Source organism: Lupinus angustifolius, chromosome LG04 (genome assembly GCF_001865875.1).
Source record: "Lupinus angustifolius cultivar Tanjil chromosome LG04, LupAngTanjil_v1.0, whole genome shotgun sequence".
Taxonomy (NCBI): Eukaryota; Viridiplantae; Streptophyta; class Magnoliopsida; order Fabales; family Fabaceae; genus Lupinus; species Lupinus angustifolius.
The window spans coordinates 5,177,372-5,204,099 of record NC_032012.1 but is presented as its reverse complement, the minus strand read 5'-3'; the positions used below and the strand labels follow the sequence as shown (position 1 = coordinate 5,204,099).

Genomic DNA, 26,728 nt, shown 5'->3' with positions numbered 1-26,728 from the left:
CACAGAAATCAGAACAACATAATATCTCTCCTCTCACACATGCAATCTCTCTTGCAAAATCAGTAAAACAAATATGCAAAATGCTCTCTAAACAAGCATATACAATATAATATAATGCTATGGTTTTCTGAATGTTGCCTCTTATTTATAGCATGGTGTTTAGGCGGTCACGTTCGTTGCAAACAATTAAATGGTTGAACCAGAATTCAGTTATAACAAATAATAGACTAGTTAATCGATTAAGGCTATCCATTAATCGATTAACCATGCAACAGAATGATACAGATAACAGTTTAAACAGAAAACACTTATTTAACAGAAAATTAGTTGAGTTAATCGATTAAGTCACCACGTTAATCGATTAACTAGAACATTAATGCACATGTTTCATAAGGTAAAATTCTCATATGTTATGCACAACATATATACATGTTCTAGCAATTATATTATGCATAATATGCATATATAGCATGTATGATTAATGCATGAACACACAATTAACTATATGATATGTCTCATGGATATGATATGACAATTAAAATGGCTTAAGAGACTAACACCTAGGTTCACCTACCTCATACTCACTTACTATGACACACATCCCAGACTACTTAGAATATAGACTCAAATTATGTCTTAGTCTAGATATGACCAAATGAGCATAAGGCATGTTGATTGTTGAGTCATCTTCAAGCTTTGATAGAACCTTGTCTTCATCAAAACATAGGCAGAGAAATGCTAGTGCTATCCTTGACACTTTTCACTATCAAATTGTCATATCACATCCATGAGACATATCATCTAGTTAATTGTATGTTCATGCATTAATCATACAATTTGTCAAATTTTAGGCAATGTTTTAGTCTCTTGGTCTTGCAAGAAACAAGCATATGTTGTGCTAAGCACTGCTGAGGCTGAATATATAGCAGCAAATAGTTGTTGTGCCCAAGTGTTGTTGCTTAAGCAACAATTACGAGATTATGGCTTAGACTTAGGCTGCACTCCGTTGAAATGTGATAATATTAGTGCTATAAACCTTACAAAGAATCCTATTATGCATTCTAGAACCAAACACATAGATATAAAGCATCACTTCCTAAGGGACCATGTTCAAAAGAAAGATGTATCCGTAGAATTTGTTGATACTCATAACCAACTTGCAGACATTTTCACTAAGCTCTTGGCAAAAGAACCTTTTTACAAAATTAGACTTAAATTAGGCATTCTTGATGAAGCTTACATGTCTTAACATGCTCATATGATTATATGTTTGCTTTATTATGATTATCTCATGCCTACTTGGTCTTAAATATATTTATTTGTGTTCAAAAAACTTAAATTTTTGGGTTAAAAATCATTTTCATAGCTTAATTTTGCCTAAAAATAAATTTTTCTGGGGTCAGTAATCGATTACACTAGAGAGTAACCGATTACAGGGTTGAACAACGTGTTTCAGTAACCGATTACCCAAAGTGAGTAATAGATTACTCCAAGTTGTTATTTGAAAATTTTAAAAATTTATTTTTGAGTAATCGATTACTCTGTGTTGTTATATATGTATTTTTCTGTATTTTTCAATTTTTTTCAAACTCATCTTCCTCACTCAACTCTTGCTCTCTCCTTCTCAAACCTCTCAACATCTAAAAACCTTGTTTTCGATCCATTTCAAGAGATTTTTGTGTCCATTTCTGTCACATTTTTTATTCCAAACACTTCTAACCAATCATTTTCGTGATTAGTGGCTTGAATCAAAAACCCCCAAAAATCTTCAAAACCCCAAAAACCTAAAATTTCAAAATCCTAAATCCATGGCTTCTTCTTCTAGATCAAAGAAACAACGCTCCAATACCTCTCAAATGAGTCAAGGAACAACATCTTTGGTGTGTAACCTTCTGGATTTGACAAGGCTTCTTGTTAATGATGAGCAACGCAAGATATTTGAGGAGCACTTCCATGGTCGCACCATTTTTACTCCAAAATTCGGTAATGTTGACAAATTTGAGTTTGAAGATTTTCGTTGCCCTGATCTTTTACGACAATAAAACTTTTTTCATTTTTGTTGTGAGACAAATGACATTTATCCAGAACTTGTGCGAGTATTTTACTGTAACTTGAACTTGCGAAAAAATCGTCTTACTTCCTATGTCAAAGGAAAAGACATTGTTTTGGATCTTAAAACTTTCAGTTCATTGTTATGTAACATACTCTCTCAAGGTAACATAATGGGTTTCGGCCTTGTATGTGAATGAGATAATTATGATCGAAAGGATTTTTATCATTCGTTAGGTAGACTTTCAAAAAGGGAAATAGAAATGCGTAAGCAATAGGGCTTTGGAGAGACTGTAAAAAACCAAGACATCCTATCTGCTGGATATCTCAAGCTTGAGAATCGTTTGCTTCATTACTTTTTGAGCTATGTCATCTTACCAAAATTTTCAAATCATTCTCAAATAAGTGACATAGAACTCCAATTGATGTATGATTTAAAGTTTAACATCAAGATCAATTGGGCTCTAATGATAATGAGTCAAATGTGGACTGTTAGAGGTACTCAAAGTCCTTTGCCATATGCAATCTTCATAACCAACATTTTATGAGACAAATGTGGACTGTTAGAGGTACTCAAAGTCCTTTGCCATATGCAATCTTCATAACCAACATTTTTCAGCATTTCGGTGTTTCTACAACTGGTGAAACAAAGGTGCCTCTAAATCTTCGAGAAAGCCAAATTGATGTGGAAGTGATCCACAAAATGGGTTTCACCCAAGACCCTCGAACCCACATCTACAAACATAGAACCGACAAGCCGACTACTACTACTGAACCACCTGAAGCTCCTAACCCTTATGAACCACAACTATCTGAGTTTCATGCTCAATCGTCCTCATCTGCTGCCATGCCCCCTTTGTACTTCTTTCTGCTTATTTATTGCTGCATATTCCTGGACAAATTACTTTATGNAAGTTGGAGTGTATTTTCTGTAAAATTATATTTCAGGCACATTACTCCAAAAGATAGGGGAAGCATACAAGATAGGGGGAGCATACTCAAGTCAAAACTTCAACATATCTCAAAGTATGTTACTCTCAAGAAAATTACACTATCAAGAAGATATTGGTTTGTCATCATCAAGAAGGGGGAGATTGTGAATAAGATCTTTGCTCCTGACCTTGGCAAGGTTTTGATGAAGACATCAACATCACCAAAAAGAAGAAAAGGAAGAACACTTATGAAGACAAAGAAGATTAAAGCTTCAAGATAATTAGATTAAGTCTCTATAGGTACTTATATCCTAAAACTCTTAAACATACAAAGTAGTAATGCTCAAACTATTTTTAAAGAAAGTTGAAACACTTTAAAAATACTTAAAACAATTTTCAAAAAATAGTGTGCAACGGGTTACTTCATCTAAGTAACAGGTTATGTGTGTAAGAAAAGAGTTATTCAACTTAAAACTGTTCAAAGTAATCCCTTACTGCCTTTGAGTAACAAATTACCAGTTTTGAAAAAGTTGAGTAACCGATTACCCAAATGGTGTAATCGATTACTCTAATTCGTTTTTAAAAGAACGGTGGACAAAAGAGTTTGGGTAATCGATTACCCACTATCAGTAATCGATTACTGAGAGTTGTTGCATGAGATTTCAGATTTCAAAATGAAATGTTTTAACTCCAAACGAAATCTATTCACTTCAAACAACTCTCACTTTCAGAAAGGCACCATGGGTGTTTGGAAAGTCTATATAAAGGCTCTAACTCTCACAACACAACAACACACAACTCTTATACAATTTATAAAAGCTCTTAAACTTATTCTGAAATTATTTCTCTACACTTTCTACAACTTGCACTCAAACTTTCAAAGTCATTTTTCTGAAGTTACTTAGAAGTGTTTCAAAATTTTCCAAAGAGCGTTATCACTTGGTATACATAAAGAGTTGATTGGATTGCAAGTTATATTATTTTCATAATTGTAAAGGCAATCTGCTATTGTTATATATTCTTCAATATTGTTGCAGAATACTTTCTTTCACGGGGTGTGAAAAGAAAGGGGATTAGAATCACTTGGAAAGGTGTTCTCCAAGAGTGAATAAGAATTAGGGAGTGTGTAAGGTACATAGAAATCTCGGGGTGAGATATTGTAATTACAACTCATAATTCTTAGTGAAGAAATCTCTTGTGCTGCAAGAGTACTAGACGTAGCCTTCGGTGGGCTAGAAGATGAACCAGTATAAAAATCACTGTGTATTCTCTTCTCCCTTATCTCTTTCATTTTATCTTGATTATTTTTCTGCATATATTTTCCGCTGCACGTTAACTCTTGTTTGAAAAAAAAATTGGCCATAATTTTTAAGTCAACTAATTCACCCCCCTCTTAGTTGCAACCTCGTTCTTACATATAATTTTAGCATAAATATTTATTGGGTTTCATGTTTTATTTTTATTTTAAAACAATCTTCTAAAAAATATTTTGAAAATGTGAGTTTCGGGGAACTTTTCTGATATATTAAAATTAAATTTTAGTTTCACGATAATGTTAGAAGTTTTATTAAAAATGACAGACGGTTATTGAAATACTGCAACAATATCTTAATAAAAAACTTACAATATTATTAAGAATAAAGACCAAATTGTTCATGAAGTTTTTTGCTCCACACAATTGTGATCCGAAAATTGATAAAATAACCATTTAGTTCTTAAATATTTCTTCAATGTATACTTCGGTCCATATGATTGATATTCAAAGTATAAAGATAGATATTCAATAAAGTTATATGTTGATTCTTGACTGCTTAACATAATTTTAACTTTTTGGTCAGGCTTAGGACCAATTATGTACCTCTACATTGTAAGTTTGTTATGAGTTTGGTTCAGCTATAGTAAACATAAAGTTTTGGGATTTTTGTCTCATGGTTTTTTTATGTACACTGGGATGGTTTTAATAGTTCTATTAGGGAATGTTTTTTGGATTTTCACATTATGCTAAAATTTTGTTTGAAGGATATATATGAAGTACGTTTAGGCTGTTTAAGTCATTGTTTCTTGCACTATTCCTTTAAGGTTGTAATGTGTGATTTTGCATTATATTGCTTAATGACAAACTTATTTAGTATGGTATGTAATTGTTTTTTACATGTCAATTAAACTCAGCTCGGATTGATCTATCATTTCGGTTTGACTAGAAATCAGACACCAGATTATTTCGAGTTACTCTTCTAAACTGTTCTCCACTAAAATTGGTACGAACATAATTAAAAAGTTAACATATAAATAAGGAATAATATACTTAGTTAGGAAATTTTTAGAAAAAGTAAAAATTTAATAATATCAAATTCAAAAGAATAATTCAATTAATTGATGCAATAAATAAATATTACAATTAACTCAATTAAATAATAAAGGTAATTAATTAATTGATTTGAAATTGTAAATATAAAATAAATTTATTAGCACAGTAAAATAATATTTCAAGTTTAAAAAACAATGATGAATAGTTAAATAAATAGAGCATATAAATAACGTTTAAATGGTTAAAAGTATAAAATACAAATAATGAATAATACAGTTGAGTAATGCATATTGAAATTTTATGATATAAAAAGGCGTAGTTCAGGTAATTAAAATGAATACGACGACCAATGAAATAAAAATGATAAATATGAATTGGACTTAATTACAGTATGTAAAACATGGAAATGCAAATATTTTGATAATATAAAATGAATAGATCAACTAATCACTGAATATAAAAATAAGTACTGGAATTAATGTAATTAAAATTCAAAATATAAAATTACATGATATGATAGGTGTGTTTCTTTTGGGGTATAGATTTATAATTGTCATAATCTCATTCTCAAGAATGTAAATAAATTTTTGGTTGATATTTATATTTCTTGATAATCTTTGTTAATATTCATGAGAATAATTTAAACCATAATTTTTTATGATGTATATTCTTCGAAATAGATAATATAATTATCTAAATACACATATTCTAAAAATACTATTTTATTTATCATTTCAATTATATAATTATATACTTGTGAAAGCAAGATTAGCAATTTTTGATGTGATATAAGTAAGACACCAAATTTACATTAAATGATACTTGATTACAACTGTAGAACCAAAAAAATGTTATTTTGTTACTTGTGTAGTAAGTATTTATTAGTATAAAAAATGTATTTTAGTTAGTTATGCTAGAGGAATCAATAGATTAGAAGAATGAATATATATACAATATCTCTAGAAATTCAAGTATAGAATTGACAAAACATATAGCATTACTAACATAAATAAAAATAAAGTATTTTCCTTTCATCATAATACGCTACATATATAATATATAAATTCAAATAAAATTAAAACGTAGGAATAAAACATGAGTACAATTTAAAAGTTACAATTTTAGATGTGAGAATTTTTACATCCCAATCTATTTTATGGAAATAAGAAAACATTGAAACATAGAAATATATTTTCCCTAAGAAAGTTTTATGCCTAATGATACTTTTTTACACATGAAAGAAACACATCTATATGTTATTCCTAACCACTATTATTGGGAATATTTGATTATAAACTAAAACAAGTTTATAAAAAAATATAATATCAGAATTAATTTGATCATTCCAGAATTAATAATTTAACTAATTGGATCATATAAAATATGAATATTTTAAGAAAATCAACTTTGTAAAGCGAATGACACAATTAGAAAATAAAATTTAAACATTTAAAAACATGTCAAAAAATATAATATAACTAATCACAATATATACAAAATGAGAAAATATAATTAATTCGTTCAATTTGATCTCATTAAAATTACCAAATGAATTAGTTTGAAAATAGATAAAAAAATGTATGTAGTGAAGTATAAAAGTATTATACACTTTCAAATCATCATCTACCATTCATTTTCAATCATAATTGACTCTTCAAAAAAAGATAATATAATGGATGGTAAATAATATACTAACTGTATATAAATCTTTACTTATATTAACGGTGCATAAATATTATATTCCTCAAAATATAGAAATAGATATGTACAATTAATGCTTTCAAAATTTCAAATCTGAAACATGTACTTTGAAAAGGAGAATGACACAGTTTGGATTTAAATTTAGTGCATAAGGATTTATATGTCATTTTAGCATAAATATTTATTGAAATTCATGGTTTATTTTTATTTTGAAATTACAAAACTTCTCAACAATATTTTGAAAATTGTGAGTTTTAGGGGAACTTTTGTGATTTTAAAATTGAATTTTAGAAGGTTTTCTAATGGTTAATGTGAAGAAGTTTAAGGAATAAAATAGAGATTATGAGTTCAAGTCTCACTTATAACAAATTAAAAAAAATAAACTGAGTTATAAAATAGTTTAATGCTTAATAATGAAATGGAAGAGATTGAAAACTCGAATCTCACCTATAATAAATATTGCCAATGCAAAAAATTCTTATGGTAAAAATGACAGAACATTATTGAAATACTACATCAAAATCTTATCTGTCAGCTTATATTACGAATAAAGCCCAATTTGGTCATGCAATTATTTGCTTGACAGAATTTTCAACGCAAAATTGATAAAATACCTATTTAGTTCTTGAGTATTTCTTGAAATAATAATTTGATCATATTATAAAAATTCATCAAAGTTATATATTAATTTGATTGTCGACTGCTTAATAAAAATAAATATATTAGTTAACACAATTTGATTCTCTAAATTTTTAAATCCTATAAAATAGGACCTAATTTGACTAAGTCATATTTTTAGGGATGAATTCATTGTACATATTGAAATAGACAAGACACACATTTTACATTTGTGGATATCATTTTTTTATCAGCAATGTATTAATATTAATATTAAGATAAAGAAAATTAGAAGAACAAGTGGTACTCTTATCCACTAAATTCCTAAAATTAACAAAAAAGAAATGTTGAATCTCTATTTATTATTATACTAATCACTCACACTTGTCAACAAATGTTGAGTCTAACCCTAGACAATTTCAAAGACTGGGAAAATAAACATGGGGAAAACTAGGCCAAAACCGATTTCTATATCTAAGTATAGAAACTCAAAATCAAATGCGATGGATACAATCCAAACAAAAGAGACTCATGAAACATTATTAAGAAGAATACGACTTTTCAATGAATAGAAGGACCATGCCAAAAGCCATTTGAGATATTAAAGTTTTCAAATGGAACCATTTCATTCCGACCATTATTGACGTTCGTCTGAATCATTCCTTGGACATTAACATTCGTTGGTGTCCCCTCTTGCGGTTGATTTCTAGTGATTTTCTCATCAAGCTCCTTCAAATTTTCATCAATCACCCATAAGAGATCATTAGCATTTTGTGCATTAACATTCTCTTCGACCTTCCCAGTACTTAGGCATTTGATCATGAGAAGGGACATCATTTCCTTTCGATTCTGAATCTTCTTTTTCTTCAGTTGCTCTTGAGCTTTCATGATTCTTTGCTTCAAAAACATTTCTTGATCAAACATCTTTCTGCTTTGTTCCAGAGGAGGCATTGTCAGGAACTTGTAGAGCACTTTTTGGACCTCAAAATGAGATGGCCAAACCTCTGGCTGAAGTCCATTGCTGCTATATATTATTGCACAAGTTTCAACACCACAAAGGGTGCTAATCTCCTTAGTCTTCTTTATCAGACTATTTTTCCTTTTCTTATATGTCGCATTCCTCTTTGCATCATTGGCTATGTATGCAAGTTTCGTATTCCTTCTAGCCATGGTGGTGCTTAGAAAAAGAGAAAAAAGCAGCAAGAAGGAATAAGAGGAATGTTATTGTTTTGATTTTCTTACTCCAGTCCTTATGTTGTTTATATAGATAATTTGAGATATTGCTGAGTTGGTTTAGGATAAACACCAAGCTTGGTACATTGTACATAGTCACCAAACATAAATCAAAGAAAATTTACAATAAAATATTGTTTAAATGACATTCCATTTGTGAGGAAATTCAAATATGGAACTTTAATAAGTAGATATATCCAAGTTAGTAGGTGAAAAGGTTGGTGTGGGAAGTGGTTGGTGTGTACTGAAAAAAACTATTGCAATTGTCTTTGCGCAGCTTGTAGTTTTTTTTTACACAAACTTGTACGTAACTTAAGTGAGAAGTTTTACTTATAATATTTTAGGCATAAATATTACTTTTGTCCTTATATTTGTAGGTAATATTGATTTTAGCCCCTTTATTGTTTTTTTAAGATCTTGGTTCATGTATTTAGTTTCTATTTGACCGTCTTCATTGTCAACTTTGCAATTTGCATTTTAAATGCAAATGTGGCCGTAACAAAGGTTATCACACTGTCAAATCGGCATTTGATAGTGAAATTAACTTATGTAGTTTTTAGTTTTTGTGCCTCTATTTTAAGCGGGTTATGATTCATGTCTTTGGTTTTATAAGCTTTTATGATTTTGATACCTCTATATTGTAAGTTTATTATGAGTTTAGTTCCTCTATTGTAAACACAAAGTTTTGGGTTTTTCGTCTCATGGTTTTTTATGTACATGGGGATGGTTTCAATAGTTTTATTTGGGAATATTTTCTTTTTGGACTTTGACACTATGCTAATATTTTGTTTGAAGGATATGAAGTATGTTTAGGTTGTTTAAGTCATGGGTAGCTTCTTGAACTAATCCTTTAAAGTTGTAATGTTTGGTTTTGCATTACCTAGTGACAAACTCCAATTGTTTTTTACGTGTCAAATCTCCAATTATAGTTGCAATAAATGATTTATATGTTTAACTTTAACCATCCGACAAGACTATTCCATGAAAATTTGATCCATCGCAATTATCACTCGAAAATGACAACCACATATGTAAGTAAGGCATTAGGAACATGTAGATATTCATTCTTACAAAACCAATAATCTAAATTAAAATAAGATTGAAATAGAGGGACCAAACTCATAATAAGCATCCAATAGAGGGAGCAAGATTGTAACACAATTTCAAAACTGTGAAATTCAATTTTGTCTAGTTCATTTGCAAAAAAATTAATAAAAAACATTTTGGTATTACAATAATTATTCTTCTCAAGTTTTTGGTATTACAATAATTCTAAGATTTTATAGTGTCACTAATGATTTTTGTCCAAAAAAAAAGTGTTCATGTCCTTTTAATAGTTTTACAAAGTTCAAATAATTACTTTACTTATTTAAGGGTATTATAATGATTTTTATGCGTTTGTAAAATTGTTAAAATATTTCCATTACAGACATCATATTTTTTAGATGCTTCAAAATCATAACCAATGATCATAAAGTTAATTAAACATCAATTCTTTAGTTTCAAATATTTGAATTTTTATTAAAAAAATACAAGAAAATCAATTTGTTAATATGTACACATTACTGAAGGAACTCTATTTTAAAATCATTTGCTGAATATTTGAATTTAAATAGTTCAATGTGTCATTATAGAATCATTAATCAAAGAATTTCATTTTAAAAAACAATGTTTTAAAATTCTCCAATAAATAGGAGGGAGAACCAACATATTCATACACCAAGAGAAAACGAAAGAGAAAGAAACAAGAATTAGAGAAACGATAAAAAAGCCAAAAAGAGAAAGATCACGATTTTTGTGCCTTGATTCCCATGTAATTTCATGTGTCGATGTTGTTTGACTCTTGTTGTCTAGATAGTCCATAAATATTTCGTCCCAAGATTGACAAGATGCATCTAAACTCTACTGAAACATGTATCATTCTAGCCACCAATCACCCTACGTACAGCTAGCAGGAATATTTCCTTTTTTATTATTTTTTATTATCATAACTTCTAATTTTCATTATTAATATTTCTTTATTAAATAATAATTAACTACTTTCACTTTTTATTCATTAAATACGCATCACATTAAAATAAAAATTAATAGTTAGATAATTAAATAAATAAATAATTAAATAATAAATGAATTAACAAAATACTTTGAGAATTTAAAACTGAAGTTATAACTCATGTTGTATCTTATTTTCTACTTCAAGTTGAGAAAGAGCAGTGATCATTAATATTTCGATTCACAACCAATGAAGTTTATTATGTTATTAATTCCCATTTGATTAATTAAATAATTTCTTTTATAAAAAGCAAATAAATCTATTAGTCAACTCTAATCAAGAACTACATAATTTTTATTTTGCACCTAAGGATACCTACGTAGGAGCTAGTTTACTCTTGTTAAACATAAAAAATAAAATATATATTATTTTGTTTTAATAATTATTTTTCAATAAAATAAAAATTAAAGATATAGAAGATCCATGCAGTTAATTAGAATAATATTTGAATATGGGCAGACAGTATACGAATACATTTCTTGGTACGTAATCGACTCTTGAGCTTAAAGCTCTAGTTCAAAGACCATATTTTTTCAAATAGGAATAAAGTATATCCTCATATATATATCAGGAGATAACTAATCTCCTCCGGTCAGTAAAAGTATTACATGTGTACTGTTTTGTTTAGTTTTAGAAATATTTTTACAGAAAATAATTAATTAATATATATGTCATGATTTTATTAGCGGGAAGAAATAAGTTATCTCCTTATACTACGAAATTCATTATCTTTCCAAAAATTGAGCATAAACGTTTTAACTCCAAAAAAATATTGTGGTAACATTGAAATTGCAATTTACCTCTTATTAAATCGGAGTCAGGACAAAAAAGAATAACTTAATACATAACGCACTTAAAATAGAGGGACCAAAACCAAACACTTCACAACTTAATAACACCATTAACCAAATATTCAGAAGTTCTGAGTTGTCCTCTATTAAGCCACGTCAACTTTTACCACAAAAAACTAACAGCGATGCTGATGAAAACTAAAATATAAGGACCGTGTTTAAAAATAATATATGAACTAAAATCAAAATTACCTACAAATATATTTAATCTAATATTTTACTTACCCTTAACTAAATATATGTTAATTTTTTCAACTTTTTTATTGTAATGCTCACAAAGATTCAAATATGATATATGATATAATAATAATAATAATAAAAAGTGGCATGAAACGATGTACATAAAAAGTGACTCTAGGCAATGTACAATTTTGATTAAGATGTAATATGTATACATTGACAGTGTAAGTGTTTTTTATATTGTTAGTGAATCTTCACCATTCATATATTAATTATCTTGACTTTCAAACAAAAATATTATAAATCAATAGTGAATGATGGGCTAACAGTGTTAAACTCTTTTGATTAAGTGACTCTCTTTCTCATTCTTCCCTTGATTTTAATTTTTTCGCCCTAATGGTTGTGTGAGTCTTCATCCTTTTGGAACTTCGGTCTCTTTTATTTCAGGAGAATATGATATTTGGGAACATTCATTCAATTGAAAGCTGCCATTGGAATTAATTTACAATTCTTGATTCCCTATTTCCAGAAACTAATGAGGAAGAGACCTTGTTCATTGGATCAAGATTTTTAGAGTCTTTCATTGATTGAAAGCAACCTCAATGAAATATAATGATTCCTAATTTTGCTTAAAATTTTCAGATTCTAATAATGGGAAAAACACATAGCATAAGAACCCAAATTTGAAAATAGCCCATTTTTTCTAACACAGCTGATATAGGACAACTACTGGCTAGAAATTTTCTTTTGATGTCGTTTTGGAAATTAATTAAGGAATAATGAATGTATTTGCCCACAAAAAATTGGTTACATGATGCCTATAAAGCACTGACACATCAATAACCTTCATGTATCTGTATCTAACACGTATTCGATACTAATATTCTCCGATACTTCATTAATATGTACCATAGCATATTAAAATTATATTTTTTAAAAATAAATAATTTATAAATATGATACTTTCTAAATACTCTTAAAATATATTCACTATAGCTCATAGACACCCAAAATGTCATACAATAGAGAATTAATAGGAAATGCATATGCAGAATGTTGATCATCCCTTAATAGGATTAATCATCCTATGATAATACGAATTTCATTTTGTATTTAGTGAGTTTACAAAATATGTTCCTTATTTGGAAATCCATAACAATAATAATATATTTATTATATTTTATAATTTTATGTATATATTTTATACTCATATCACTATCGATACTTCATGAGGGAAATGAATAGAGCAAGAAATGAGGAACAACATGATAGACTATGAACAATATAACAATCATGGTTGGATGTGAGTATAAAATATGGAGATTGTTTGGTTACGTTTCTCAATCATTTCTTTAATTTGCATTACACTTTTTAAAGTAGGTTGAACATGAGGAATTGTTCTATGTATAAAGTAAAAGCCTATAAGCCGCTTTCCTTTGTGAGATGTAAGATTGAGTGTGCAATAAATTATTAACTTCATCATAAAATAATACAAAAATATTGGCTACTTTATAGTTCATGAAACACCAGGTGCAGCTCTAATCACTGTCAACACACATTAATAGGAGTAATTTGGCTTTCTAATGATTTTAAGAACTAAAAAACGTAATATATAAAGTAGTAAATCAAATGTTAAAAAAAATTAAAGAAAAGGACTTCATTCAACCTCTCAAAAGAACATTACTACAAACTGCTACATATTTGGAATCCTTTTTTTCAAAATTAAAGGTGTAACAACACCCCATAAATATATATTAATAAAGTAGCACTACTAAAGGACCGGTTAGATGTAGTTGAACCTATAATTAGGAAGTAACAATCTATTTCTAGTAAATTCATTAACTAGAAAATAAGGCATTTCATTCCATCAAGAGAAGACCTTTAAATCAATTCAAAAGTTAGCTAACTTGTCTACACAAAAATTTCCCTCCCTGAAGATATGCGATATGTAAAAGTTCATTGAAGCCAAGTTCTTTTGGCACCGGATGAACCTATTTTCCAGCTTCCAAGGAGCATTCACTCTACCCATAAAAATATTCACTGCCAAAGAAGAATCACATTCAAGCCAAATGGAGTGCCAACCTTTCTTGTAAGCAAGTACAACAGCCAGAATAGCAAAATTGAACTCTGCAAACGCGGCATCTTGTATGTCAAAGAAAGTTGCAAAGCATGCCAGAAAATCACTCCTTATGGTCCCTGAATATAGCACCTCTTCCTAAAGTCCAGAAGCACCATGAGAAGCTCCATCTGAGTTAATTTTAATGCAACTAAGCTTTGGAGGATGCCACAAAACTTCAGTAATTCTAGGAGCCTTCCTATAATTAATTGTCACACTTAATTGTTTAAGAATGTTGAAGTCATGTATGGAAGGGCTAGCACAGGCTGAAGAATTTTTTCCAGATAAAGATATGGCTAACTTGATTCTTGAAATGGCTTACATCTTATTCAGTTTCCTATCCTAAAATCTACTTTGGTTCCTACAGAACCATATTGTGTTCACAGTGTGAATGATTGCTGCAACTAAAGTTTCTCTCACTTGGTTGCTCCATATTCTATTACAAGCTAGAAAAATTGTTTGCATTGAGGATATGTCTAGATGTATTGAGAAAATAGAACCAAGCCAATCCCATATAGACACATGGAAAGGACATTGCAAGAATAAATGCTCCGAGGTTTCAGTCTGTGTCCAACACAGGTTGCACCTTGAAGGAAAAGAGAAACCTTTCCTCTGTAAGTTTTCATGTGTTGGCATCCTTCCCTTGACCAGTCTCCATGAAGTGAATGACTTAGATGAGGGGATTGTAGAAGACCATATAGCTTTGTACCAGTATAGTCCAGTAGTACTATGTGTGACAAAATTATAAGCATTTTTTAAAGAAAGTTTACCATCATTAGAATCATACCAGACCAATTTTTATTTTCCTGAAGAGGCTATGGTGTTAGCTATTTCCCCTGCAACATTAGGGAACAACTCAGCCAATATTTTAGGAATTATCCATTTAGAGTTGGATAAGAAGTCAGCAATAGAGGCCATGAGGTCAGGATGCAATTCCTCTGGGATATTCAGAGATTGGGTCAGTGGAACACCTAGCCAATTGTCCTTCCAAAAATTTGTGTCCCTCTCATCACCAATCATCCATGTAGAGTTACTTGAGACTGCATTCCAATTGTTCTTGATCCCTGGCCAGATAGAAGATTTGTAGTACCTGGAATACATATTGAATCTTTCTCTGTAGAATCTAGCTCAATCTTGATGTGAAGACTTCATCTCCCAAGCAAGCTTAAGAATAGTTGTTTGATTGACTTAAATCCTAAACCACCCAGATGAGTAGAATTGCAAACCTGACTCCAAGAGACAGTTACCAATTTCCTAACCTTTATCTCACCAGACCAGATGAAATTTCTAATGCAAGTATCCAGATAATTCAGCAACTATGAAGGCCAAGCATATATCTTGAAATTGTATATCAACATGCTTTGAATGATGGACTTAACCAACTCCACTCTTCCCATGATTGATAGGGAAAGACCCTTCCAGGTTGCCAGCGTGAATGTGATTTTGTCAACTATTGGTTGCAGGTGAATTTTCCAGGGATTCCCTTTGAGAAGAGGAACTCCTAAGTATGTGAATGGGAAGCAACCAACAGAGAAACCCAGGTGATTGGTTAATTCAACAATTTTCCTATTTGTTGTTGTGCTAGTATAAAACTTACATTTGTTTGGACTAATTTGTTGACCAAAAGCTGATGCATAGTCAATTATAAGCTTTTTCAGTTCAATGAGATCCCTTTTAATGCCTCCGCAAAAAATTAAAATATCATCTGCATATAGCACATGAGAGGGAGTAATCACACTTCTAGTACTAGCGATAGGTTTTATTCTGTTCTCATAAACTAGTTTGGTAATTCCTCTACTTAAGACCTTTTCTGCCAAGAAAAATAGGAGGGGTGAAAGAGGATCTCCTTGTCTCACTCCTTTTTTGCAACTAAAGTAACCAAAATTATGACCATTGACATTTATAGAAAGCTTGGCTTATTGGAGAATTGTCCAAATCCAATTACTGAAATTGTCATGAAAACCAAAAGCTTTAAGAGTGCCAAGCAGGAAATCCCAGTCCAAAGTATCAAAAGTTTTCTTGATGTCAAGTTTGATAGCCAAGTTTCCACCAAAAGTCTTGTGATCTAGAAGATTGATTTCCTCATAAGCAATGTATAAGCAATCATGAATGTGTCTATCTTTGATGAATCCTCTTTGCTGAGAAGATACAATCCTTGTAGCTATAGAAGCAAGCCTGTCAGCTAGGACTTTGGTTATTATCTTGAACTGAAAGTTAGCTAAGGTAATAGGTTTGTAATCTTCTATTCTCTCAGCATTTGCAAACTTTGGAATAAGCACTATAGTGTTGGAATTCAGGTTGGGAAGGATCCATCCATGATTGAAGAATTGGATGATAGATTGGCACACATCATTTCCGACAATGTCCCAAAATTGTTGGTGGAAACAACCATCAAACCCATCAGGGCCAGGAGCACCATCACCATTAATTGAAAACATAGCAGCCTTGATCTCCTCAGTGGAAGGGATATCAGTTAACGTTGCATTCTCAGAATCAGTCACCAGGCTAAGAATGACATTATGCATTAGAAAATTAGGGGAACAATTATTGATTGACGCAAATAAGTCAGTGTAGAAACTAAGAGCATGATTTCCAAATTTTGTTTGATCAGTCAGAATATTATCCCTTTCCTTGAGCAGGGACATAAATTTTGTGACTTGTCTAATTTTGGTTATCTTGTGGAAGAAGGAATTGTTTCTATCACCTTTTATGTGCCAGTTAAGCATAGACTTCTCCTTCCAAAACTCCTCTTCCATTATCAGATGTTTTTGAGCTACAAATTCTTGGTCTAACATTTCTTGGTTTGGACCAGCATCGGTGATACAAGTCTGGATAGATTCAACATTTGCTAAAGCAGCTTGCATTCTCAGGTGAATGTTTTCAAAAACATTAGTGTTATAGTCTTTTAGCTTGTAGTTGAGCTTTTTGAGCTTTGGTGAAAGGATAAACATAGGGCAGCCAAAAACCACTTCTTTTCAGGAATCAATGATCACTCTCTTGCAATCCAAATGATTCATCTACATTTTATGGAATCTAAAAGAAGCATGTCTTCTAATATTAGTAGTAATTAAACAAAGAAGAAGTAGATGATGGTCAGAGCAGATTCTTGGCATAATGCAACAGAAAACATGTTTCCAAGAAGATAACCAAGCCTCATTGCATAGGCTTCTATCAAGTCTTTTTTCAGTTAGAGTAGTGCCCCTTCTCTTATTTGACCAAGTGTATGCAACACCTTTGGTGACTAAATGCAATAGATTAGCCTTATCAGAGAATTCTTTGAAATCCTTAGCAAAGATTCTACTAGGCAAGGAAGAACCTCCACATTCATTAGCCTCAAGCACTGTGTTAAAATCTCCAATGCAGCACCAAAGCCCTACATGACTAAGCATGAGAGTTTGAATTTCAACCTAGAGTTGTCTTCTCTACAAATAGTTGGTGTTAGCATAAGCTGCACAAATGAAATTTGTTGCTCAGAAATGTTTAAACCATTTGGAATAAGATCCATTGTGCAGAAACCCAAAACACTAGATAACAAAAGACCCATATCATTAACTATAAACATCTTCAACTTTAGATTCTTCCAAAACACATGATTTATGTCTTCAAAATGAATTTTTGGCTCAACTATGAATGACATATCAAGTTTATTTGTCAGACAAAGTTTTTTCAGAATTAACCTAGTCATGTTATTCCTTATACCTCTACAATTCCAGTAGATAACCTTCATTGGTTGGTATTTAGGTATCCACCCCTACGGGTAAAATGCACCCTCTCAGGAGTACCTTTCTTTCTCATCCTCCTTTTTTGTGACTTTAATATGACTATGGCGAAGGATCCCTCTTCAACCATTTCTTCCACTTCCCTCATCCTTTGCCCATAGCTTCCCAAGGATTCTCAGATCTTTTGTAGCCACTTGGTTATCAATTTCCTCAGTGGATCGAACAATGATGTTTTCCCTATTCATTTGCTGAATAATAGGAGAATTTTGAGCAGTATTCTCCACTCTAGTCTCATTTATCTCTTCATCATAATGATTAGAATGATCAGATATTTGCACATTCATAGGGGCTGAAACAATCCGTTCCAAATTCTCTAGGTTATGAACCTCCCCTCTATCAATTTCGAGGTTAATGATTAAATCATTTTCCTCATGTTCCTCCACTTGCTTTTGTACCTTCTCCACTACATAATTTTTCTTTGTATGTTTGGGTAGCTCCTCAACTGTGGGTTTTTTTTAGTGTTCTTCAGCAATTAGCTGCCAAGTTCCCAATGGATTAACATCCATAGAAAAACTCAGGGAGATTTTCATACTCTATGGAAACAAAGAAATCAAATCCTTCCCTTTCAACTAAAATCTAATCTAGGAGGCTACCTTTCATATTAATGTCCACTAGCACCTTGGCAAAATTACCAAAACTTTTGATGTTTGTTGCTTCATCAAGCGAGATTAGTGTACCAATTTCCCATGCAATGGAGAATATGATCATTGGGCTCCAATATTCTTGTGGAAGCCCCATGATTTTAACTCAGCTTTGTGCATGCGACAGCTTCTGCAAACTTGGATTAAATTCAGGTGTCCAAAGGAACATACGAAAGATTCCTGGTTTGAGATTCCAAGACCCAACCACACACACTCCTCATATCATCCACCATAGAGAAGGAAAAGTAATAGAAACCCTTCCCTAATGAAATCATACTCCATAGTGTTGTGAGTTTTGCTTTCATATCTTTAAATTTTAATGGAGTATCTCCTTTGGAAAGAATGAGCCTCTCATGAAGATGGTTCTTGCATCTTAGTATACCAGCCTCATATTCAACTTTAGGGATTTTAGTTCAATTGTGTCTCCCTTAATACAAGGTTGAGAGACAGTAATGTCACTTGAGTTCCTCAAAGTTGGTGCAAAGGTTTTTCTCTTGGTTGTTGAGTTCTCCTTTTCATTAGAGGTAGTAGTTAATCCACCGAGAAAGCTCCAAGGAATTGGTTATGTGTTCTTGGTGAAGATATTTTTGAAGTTCCAAGAAAGTTGGATTCAAACCCTATTAGAGAGAAGCCCTCTTCTTACCCTCCTTGACCACATCAAACTTTATGCCCATTTGGGATCCAATTGAAATGGAAGGAAACAAACAAATATATTATTGATTGAATGAATTACTGAAATGAATTAGCAAAAAATTAACCAATATATTATATAGAACATGAGAATAAAGTATATCCTCATATGAGAAGAAAATTTATCTCCTTCAGCTAGTAAAAATATGACATGTGTACTATTTTGTTTAGTTTAAGAAATATTTTTACAGAAAATGATTAAATAGGACATATGTCATAATTTTAGTGGTTGTGGGAAATAACTATCTCCTTATATCATGAGATACTTTATTCTCATAGAAAATACAATAGACTTAACTATATCTAACTCCTAGCTAATCTATTTTACACATGTTTTAAACATGGAAATTAAATTTAATAATGATGGGTTGTTATGTAAAAGGTAAGTGAATTTAAACTAATTATTAGTCTAATACAATATTAATCTAAAATAGGGAGTGTAGTTGTTGATAACTCTCTACTTGGACAAAAGATGATGAATGGAGAAGGTCCTAAAGTCATTGTTAAAAGATCTGCAACTTGAAATTCTGCCTAATATTCTTGACCATTAAAGGGAATGCAATCACTCAAGTTGAATATTCAATGAAGAAATTTTAAGAGACAATAATTCTTTAAAATATAGCACATGAAACTAGCAAGGTTGTGCTAAGAGAATTAATAGATAAAATAGAAGAACTCTTAGAAGAAAATGAATTAAAATCGAAAGTAATGGTGTTGTTCATCAAGAACCAATACAATAGAAGGAAGATGAAATGATAGTATTGCTCAAGACTATCATCTTGGTTTCTTGGTCAAAGAATGAGAAAAATTTAGAATATAATGAAATATGAACAATATTTGTTCAAGACTATTATATTGTTTTCTTGGCTAAAAATGAGAGAAATCTAGAATATAGTGAAATATGGACAATATTTGTTAAAAACATTCTATGTAGAACCTTAAATGTTTGAAAAAAAGTTTTTTTTTAAAAGTTAAATAAAAAGACTCTTTTTAAAATAAAATAAAAACACTTTTTTAAAACATTATTTGGAAAGTGTTTCTTAAAATGATTTTAAAAGTGTTTTTTTAAAAGATGATTTTAGAAAATGTTTTATTGAGATAATAGTTTTAAAAAGAATAATTTTCTTCAATGTTGTTTTCATTTCCAATAAAAAAAATCAAATGGATTGGATATTCATCCATCCAAATCCATGAAAATAGAGTTACAAATAGATTGGATTGATTGGAATCCGTCCATTTAGTTTGGATATGAATGGATTGAATAACTTAAAATATGGTTTAAATGAATTTATATAGATTTATGAATGGCTTTACATCCTTCCATTAGGATCCAAATCAAAATTCATTCATTTGTCACCCTTAACGATTCTGATATCATAGTAGAAATGAAAGAGGAAGAGAAAGTATTATGCATATCATTGATTGAATGAACAGAATGAATTATTGAAATAAATTACAAATAAATTAATCAACCTATATTATATAGAAAATATAAAAGATTTAACTTTTACCTCACTCCTAAATAACTAGCTAATCTATTTTACACATGTTTTAATTATGGAAATTGAATTTATAAATGATTGATTATTATGCAAAAGGTAAAAAAGTTTAAACTAATTACTATCTCAATACAATATTAACACAAAATACGAAAACATATTTCAACAAGACACATGAGCATCGCCGATTTTCATGTTAACAACATAAAGCACAAAAGTCGTTCCCATTCCTGGGGGATGAAAACCAGTCAAACAACATAACAATAATGAACATGATGAATAAGAAATGAAAACGACGTCTAGAAAGTGGAATGGAAGGTTATGAATAGTCCGAAAGAGTCATTAAACTGACTAGTTAACCGATTTTCACTAAAATCGACTTGTTTTGATCCTAACCTCCAATTCTATTACATGGCTAGTAGAAATGGCACATCGTCCTAGTAAGGGGTATGGTTTGTTAGTTTTTCTGACCAATATGGTATGATTTTCATTTAAGTTGAAAATAATAACAAATACCTCATGTGATTTAATAACTTTTGTACTAGAATAGCAAAACAACAACGCTTAAAATTGTTATTTACAATGTTTTTGTGGCGCTTTCTATTGAACGCATTAGTACCTAAGGTTATATTCAATAGTATTTTTTGTAGCATGGTAGAAAGTATATATTTAACAACGCTCACGGAAGCAAGCACTATTAAATGTCTACTTTTTAAATAAGACAATATATTTCTCAGACATTATATCAAACGCATGACAAGCATGTCCAACTTCACCATATTCACAATATATTTTTTAAATCACCAACGACTTCAGCTACATTCAACATTAACAAATTCCAATATTATAAAATAACATATGAGTAATGAGATCTTACACAAATTAGTCATTCTTTCTCCTCCAATATGCAAATCCTTACACAGTGTTATTTGTTCCTCAATTATCAATACAAGCTACAAATACAAATAAAAAATGGCATCTCTAAACATATTGCAAATGTTATGAAAAATACAAAATTAGCAGCAATTGAGAAAGAAAATTTACCATTATACTCAAACCCTATGTTCTAAACCAGTGAAATATAGCCAAAAACCTATTAGTGAAGAGATAAATAAATGAGCTAAAATAAGATAATAATTTACCTTATGCTTGAAGAGAAAAACCAAAAATCAATAATTTGCTTGAAGAGGAAACTAAAAACAAAAGATGAAAAAATGTAACTCATGGAGAAGAAGAAAAATAAGAGAAATAATAAACTGAGTGATATGTGTAATATTGTGTGTAAAGTTTTGTTTTTGAATTTGAAAAGATTCTCGCTCACTAATACAAGTGTTTAACAATGCTTATCGAAGAAGTGTTGTTAAATATATGAAGTGTGACCTTTAACAGCGTCTTCTTCAATAAGCATTGTTAAAGATAACATTTTTAACAATGATCACTCAAGAAGTGTTGTTAAATATATGAATGTATGATATTTAACAGCGCTTGCTTCAATAACTGATGTTAAAAATAACATCTTTAACAACGTTTGCTTCAATAAGCGATGTTAAAGATAACAACTTTAACAGCGCTTTCTTTAATATGCAATGTTAAAGATAAGATATTTAACATCGTTTTTTTCAATGAGAGTTGTTAATTATCTTTTGTCTTACATTTAACAGCGTTCAACACATAATGTTGTCGAAAGAGCGTTGTTAAATCAATCTATAAAATTGATTTGTAAAGCAACAATACTACGATTCTTTATTCACTTACTACATAGTACATATGAAGTATCCCTTATATTTATACATATAATAATAAATAATTTTCTTTGTTGGTCAATACAAAACCACCATATATATTGATGATAAAAGTGGGAGAATAAATTTTTCACGTGAAAAATAAATAGAAAACATTAGATGGCAAACTCACCAAATGCAGTTAATATATTAGCAACAAAATAAGGGCAATACAAGATACAATAACTCATGATGGCTCACAAATATATTTTAGTTTACCTTTTTACGTTAGATGATGGTTTTTTTTTTGTCATAGATTGACGAACTTTTAATTGAAGAAAATACGGTGAGGTTATTTACGTAAGAACATTTAAATTAACATTTATATGAAAGATCAATGAAGAAAAAAAAGTGGATATGATTTTTTTCAAATGAGAGGTGCTAAAATTAATTCCCTAAAATTATTGTCTTACATTAGGATTAAAAAATTACAACACTTTATGTGTTGAAAATTTAACTAAGATCCTTCGAAAATTGTAATTAAATGAGTGTAATATTTGGAATAAAATAAAAAATGCAACTAATTTGATGGCTTCGAATGAATAATATATTTAAGGGACTAGTAAAAACCACCCCCGAAATTTTACATGGTGTGCACTTTAGTCATTAACACTATAAAGTTTAAGTACTATACCACATATCATGTAATTCCCGATCGGGGATGTTTTCGAACAGCGGATTACTATTTTGCTCATAGACCAAAGTTTAGGCTTTTATACACATTTTTAAATTAAAGAACTAAATCGCATATTATGCAAATTTCCGGTGGTGTTTTGAACTTTTCTTTTTAATTAATTAGGAGCATATATAAAACAAATAATTTGACTAATATGATCAGATAAAAAATGAAATTAACGAAATTAAAAGTTAAAATATAAACCAATTGTTTAATAGTATAATAATTATGTAATACTGATGTAAAAATTTATACACAATCACTAAATTATTCATCATTTGTACTTTTCAAGAGTCAATAATAATTAAACATAATTGAAGAATAATATAATGATAGTATATATAACTCATATGTATGCATACATTTTTTTAATTACTTTGCAATGTAAAGGATGACTATAATATATTCAATTTCACCAGACAAAAATCTATAATAAACATATAAGTACTAAATATTTAAGTTAAACTAATTAAGAAATTAAATATAAGAACTAAACAATCAATTTAGGATAGTATATAAAAAATAAAAAATGTATTCATTTGATATGTAAAATGGGGAATGTAATTATGAAACTAAAAATAAAATATAAAAAGTCCACAATACATTCACTGATTAAATTATATAAAATATGATCAACACAATTTATTTGATCATATAGAAAATTGAAAAATTCAATTAATTAGATCATATAAAAATGAATACTACAGTTAATGAATAAAAAATTAGAAAAAGTAAATAATAACCATTAGTAAAGATGAAATATTACATAAAAACTAAAAAGTTTAATTAATCTGTGTTTTCAAATACAAGCAAAAAAGAAAATACAAGAACAAAAGGTAACTGTAATACCTTAATTTTTATGGACAAATATTAAATGTGTGGAGTGAAAGCATGTGACCATATTTTCATAGATAAATATTTTCATTATTTTTTACTTAGTCATTTCTCTAAGATCCGACATTAGGAAATTCAGCTCAAGTTGTATAAGATCATTCTTGATGGTAAGACTCCTCCCCTACCAAATATTTAAATTGACTGCATTATGATGTATGAACTGAAAACCACTAGTTGAAATAAATTTAATTTGATTGTATTAAAAATGAATAATTTAATTAATTTGATGACGTGAAAAAATGATTTTTTTAATTAATTACATGAACAAAAATTAACTTCATTCATATCTTATATGATTGTTTCCCCATAAACAAGACTCATATTCAAATTTTGTGAATGGAAAAAATTTTGGTGGGAGCTAACCTTATTTACTATACTTTTTTGGTTATCTACTTACTATACTTTAAATTTTCCTTTCTCCAATGCTATATTATTGAGGTTAGAGTTGGTTTAAAATTAAGGCACCCGAACCAAGTCGAAAAACAACTTAGTTTGATTCAGTTTGATAAGGATTTGTTCAGCTTGGTGATAATTTGTTCAGCTCAAAACTCGACTCGAGTTCAATACGAATTATTTTCTTAGCTCGAGTTCGATTAAAGTTCATAAGTTATTCGGCTTAGCTCGAATTGGTTCATTTGAACAGCTCAAATAATTAATTCATTTCAAAAAATAATGGACATGATTATAAATATAACATTGTCAATATATATAATAACAATAAACATAAAAATAATGCATCAGTCATGGTATAATAAAAATAAATATAAAAAAGTAGTGTATATATATATATATTGAGTCAGTTCATTATCCTAACGATTTGAATTGTATTCAGCTCAACTTTGGTTCATTTATTTATTGAGCTCAATTTCCAGCTCAATTTTGACGGATCATGAACCAAGTTTATCAAACTAAATAATAAGTCGAGTTTCAAATGTATATTGAATTGATTCGATTCATTTTTATCCTTATTTAAAATTATGGGACTTGCATATGGACTAAAAGTAGAAAATCAAAAAACTTTATGTATTGAACTTTTTAAAACTATTGACTATCTTTTCCCCCTAAAATTGTTATAATTTAATGATTTTTAAATTAGGAATCAAATGAATAATTTAATAAATTTGAACAGATAAAAAATGAACAATTTATTAGTTAAATCAGATATAAAATGAGTATTTCAATTAACGTAATTAGAAAAATTACTATATGAATGTAGAATAATACAAATAATTAGGAATGTAAAAAAGGAAAAATGAAACTAATTCATCAAATTGACTCATTAAAATTAATATCACCATTAAGGCATTTTAAAAAAACTCAAATTAATTTTTAATTAATTATAACAAGGAAGTTTTGTTAATATAAATAATTAATTATGAAAATATAAAATAAATTATAATAAATAATTTATTTATGTAGATGTATAAAAATTTAAAATGGAAATGAATTAATTAGAGCATTAAATGATACAGAATTTTTTTAAATAAAAATATAAAAATATATAATTGGTTAGTGCATATTGAAATGAATTGTATGATATAGGAATGAATAATTGAGATAATTAAAATGAATACTGCAACTAATGTAATACATGATAGTAAATATCTAATGAAATTAATTAGAGTATATCAACATAATGTTGGTCTAGTAGTGTTAGATTCCATTAGATCTTCAAAATAATAAAAATGTCAAGTGTTCGATTCCCAAGAGCGACACTTATTGAAATGGATAGTTATGTACCAAAAAATTTATTAGTTCATTACCCAAAAAAGATTTAGTGCAACTAAAATAAAATTTAAACATTTCAAAAAATGTAAAAATAAACTATAACTAATCACATTACATATAATGAGAAAATTTTAATTAATGAGCTCAAATTGATCATATAAAAAGTAATAATTTAATTAATTAGGAACTACAGAAATTATATACTACTATTAATGCATTCAAAAATCAAAATCTCATACATGAACGTTGAAAAAAAAAGCTTGACTTGAATAATAGAAATGGTATGATCATATGAAAATGAATAATTTAATTACCTTGAACATAAAATAATATTGAAATTATTATAAATGAAAAGTATAATAATCAGTTCGTTAGTGCATATTGAAGTGAATTTTATGATATAAAAAATAATAAATCGGGCTATTGAATATTTCAGTCAACTCAACTTTATATAAATTATTAACACAATTAGCATAATTAAAAATAAAATTTAAGCATTTCAAAAAATGAAAAAAAATATAACTAATCACATTATATGTACTAGCATGTTGACAGTCACTGTCGTACTTGTCAATCCGCTTTCATATCGTTTATAACGTGTAGTTCGTATGTTATAAATGATAAATATAGTATTTTATGTTAAATATTTTTAATTTGCAATTGAATTTATTCGATTGATGTAATGTTCAACTATTTTAAATACACTTTTAAAATAAGAAGATAATGAAAGTAAAATAAGAAAAATAATGTTATTTGATTTTTTGTAGAAATAAGATGATAATGAGAGCAAAATAGGGAATCGCAAATTATACTATGATAAGATGGTTACTTTGTTTTTCCCTAGTATAGAATAATGATAAAAAATTATTAATGCGTTCAATTTGATCACATAAAAAGTAATAATTTAATTAATTAGGAAATATAGAAATTTTGTAGTACAATTAATGCATTCAAAAATTAAAATGTCATACATGAAATTGAATAAGACATGTATAAAAG

General features: G+C 29.2%; 1 protein-coding gene across 1 annotated transcript; it reads right to left on the bottom strand.

Annotated features, from left to right (window-relative positions):
- Nucleotides 8,170-8,819, bottom strand: LOC109344568 (agamous-like MADS-box protein AGL80). The gene has a single exon (XM_019583334.1). The coding sequence runs from the start codon at nucleotides 8,776-8,778 to the stop codon at nucleotides 8,170-8,172; it is 609 nt and encodes a 202-aa protein (XP_019438879.1). The 5' UTR covers nucleotides 8,779-8,819.

Coding starts and splice junctions, on each gene's coding strand:
- LOC109344568 (XM_019583334.1), bottom strand. CDS start 8,778: ATGGCTAGAAGGAATACGAAACTTGCATACATAGCCAATGATGCAAAG.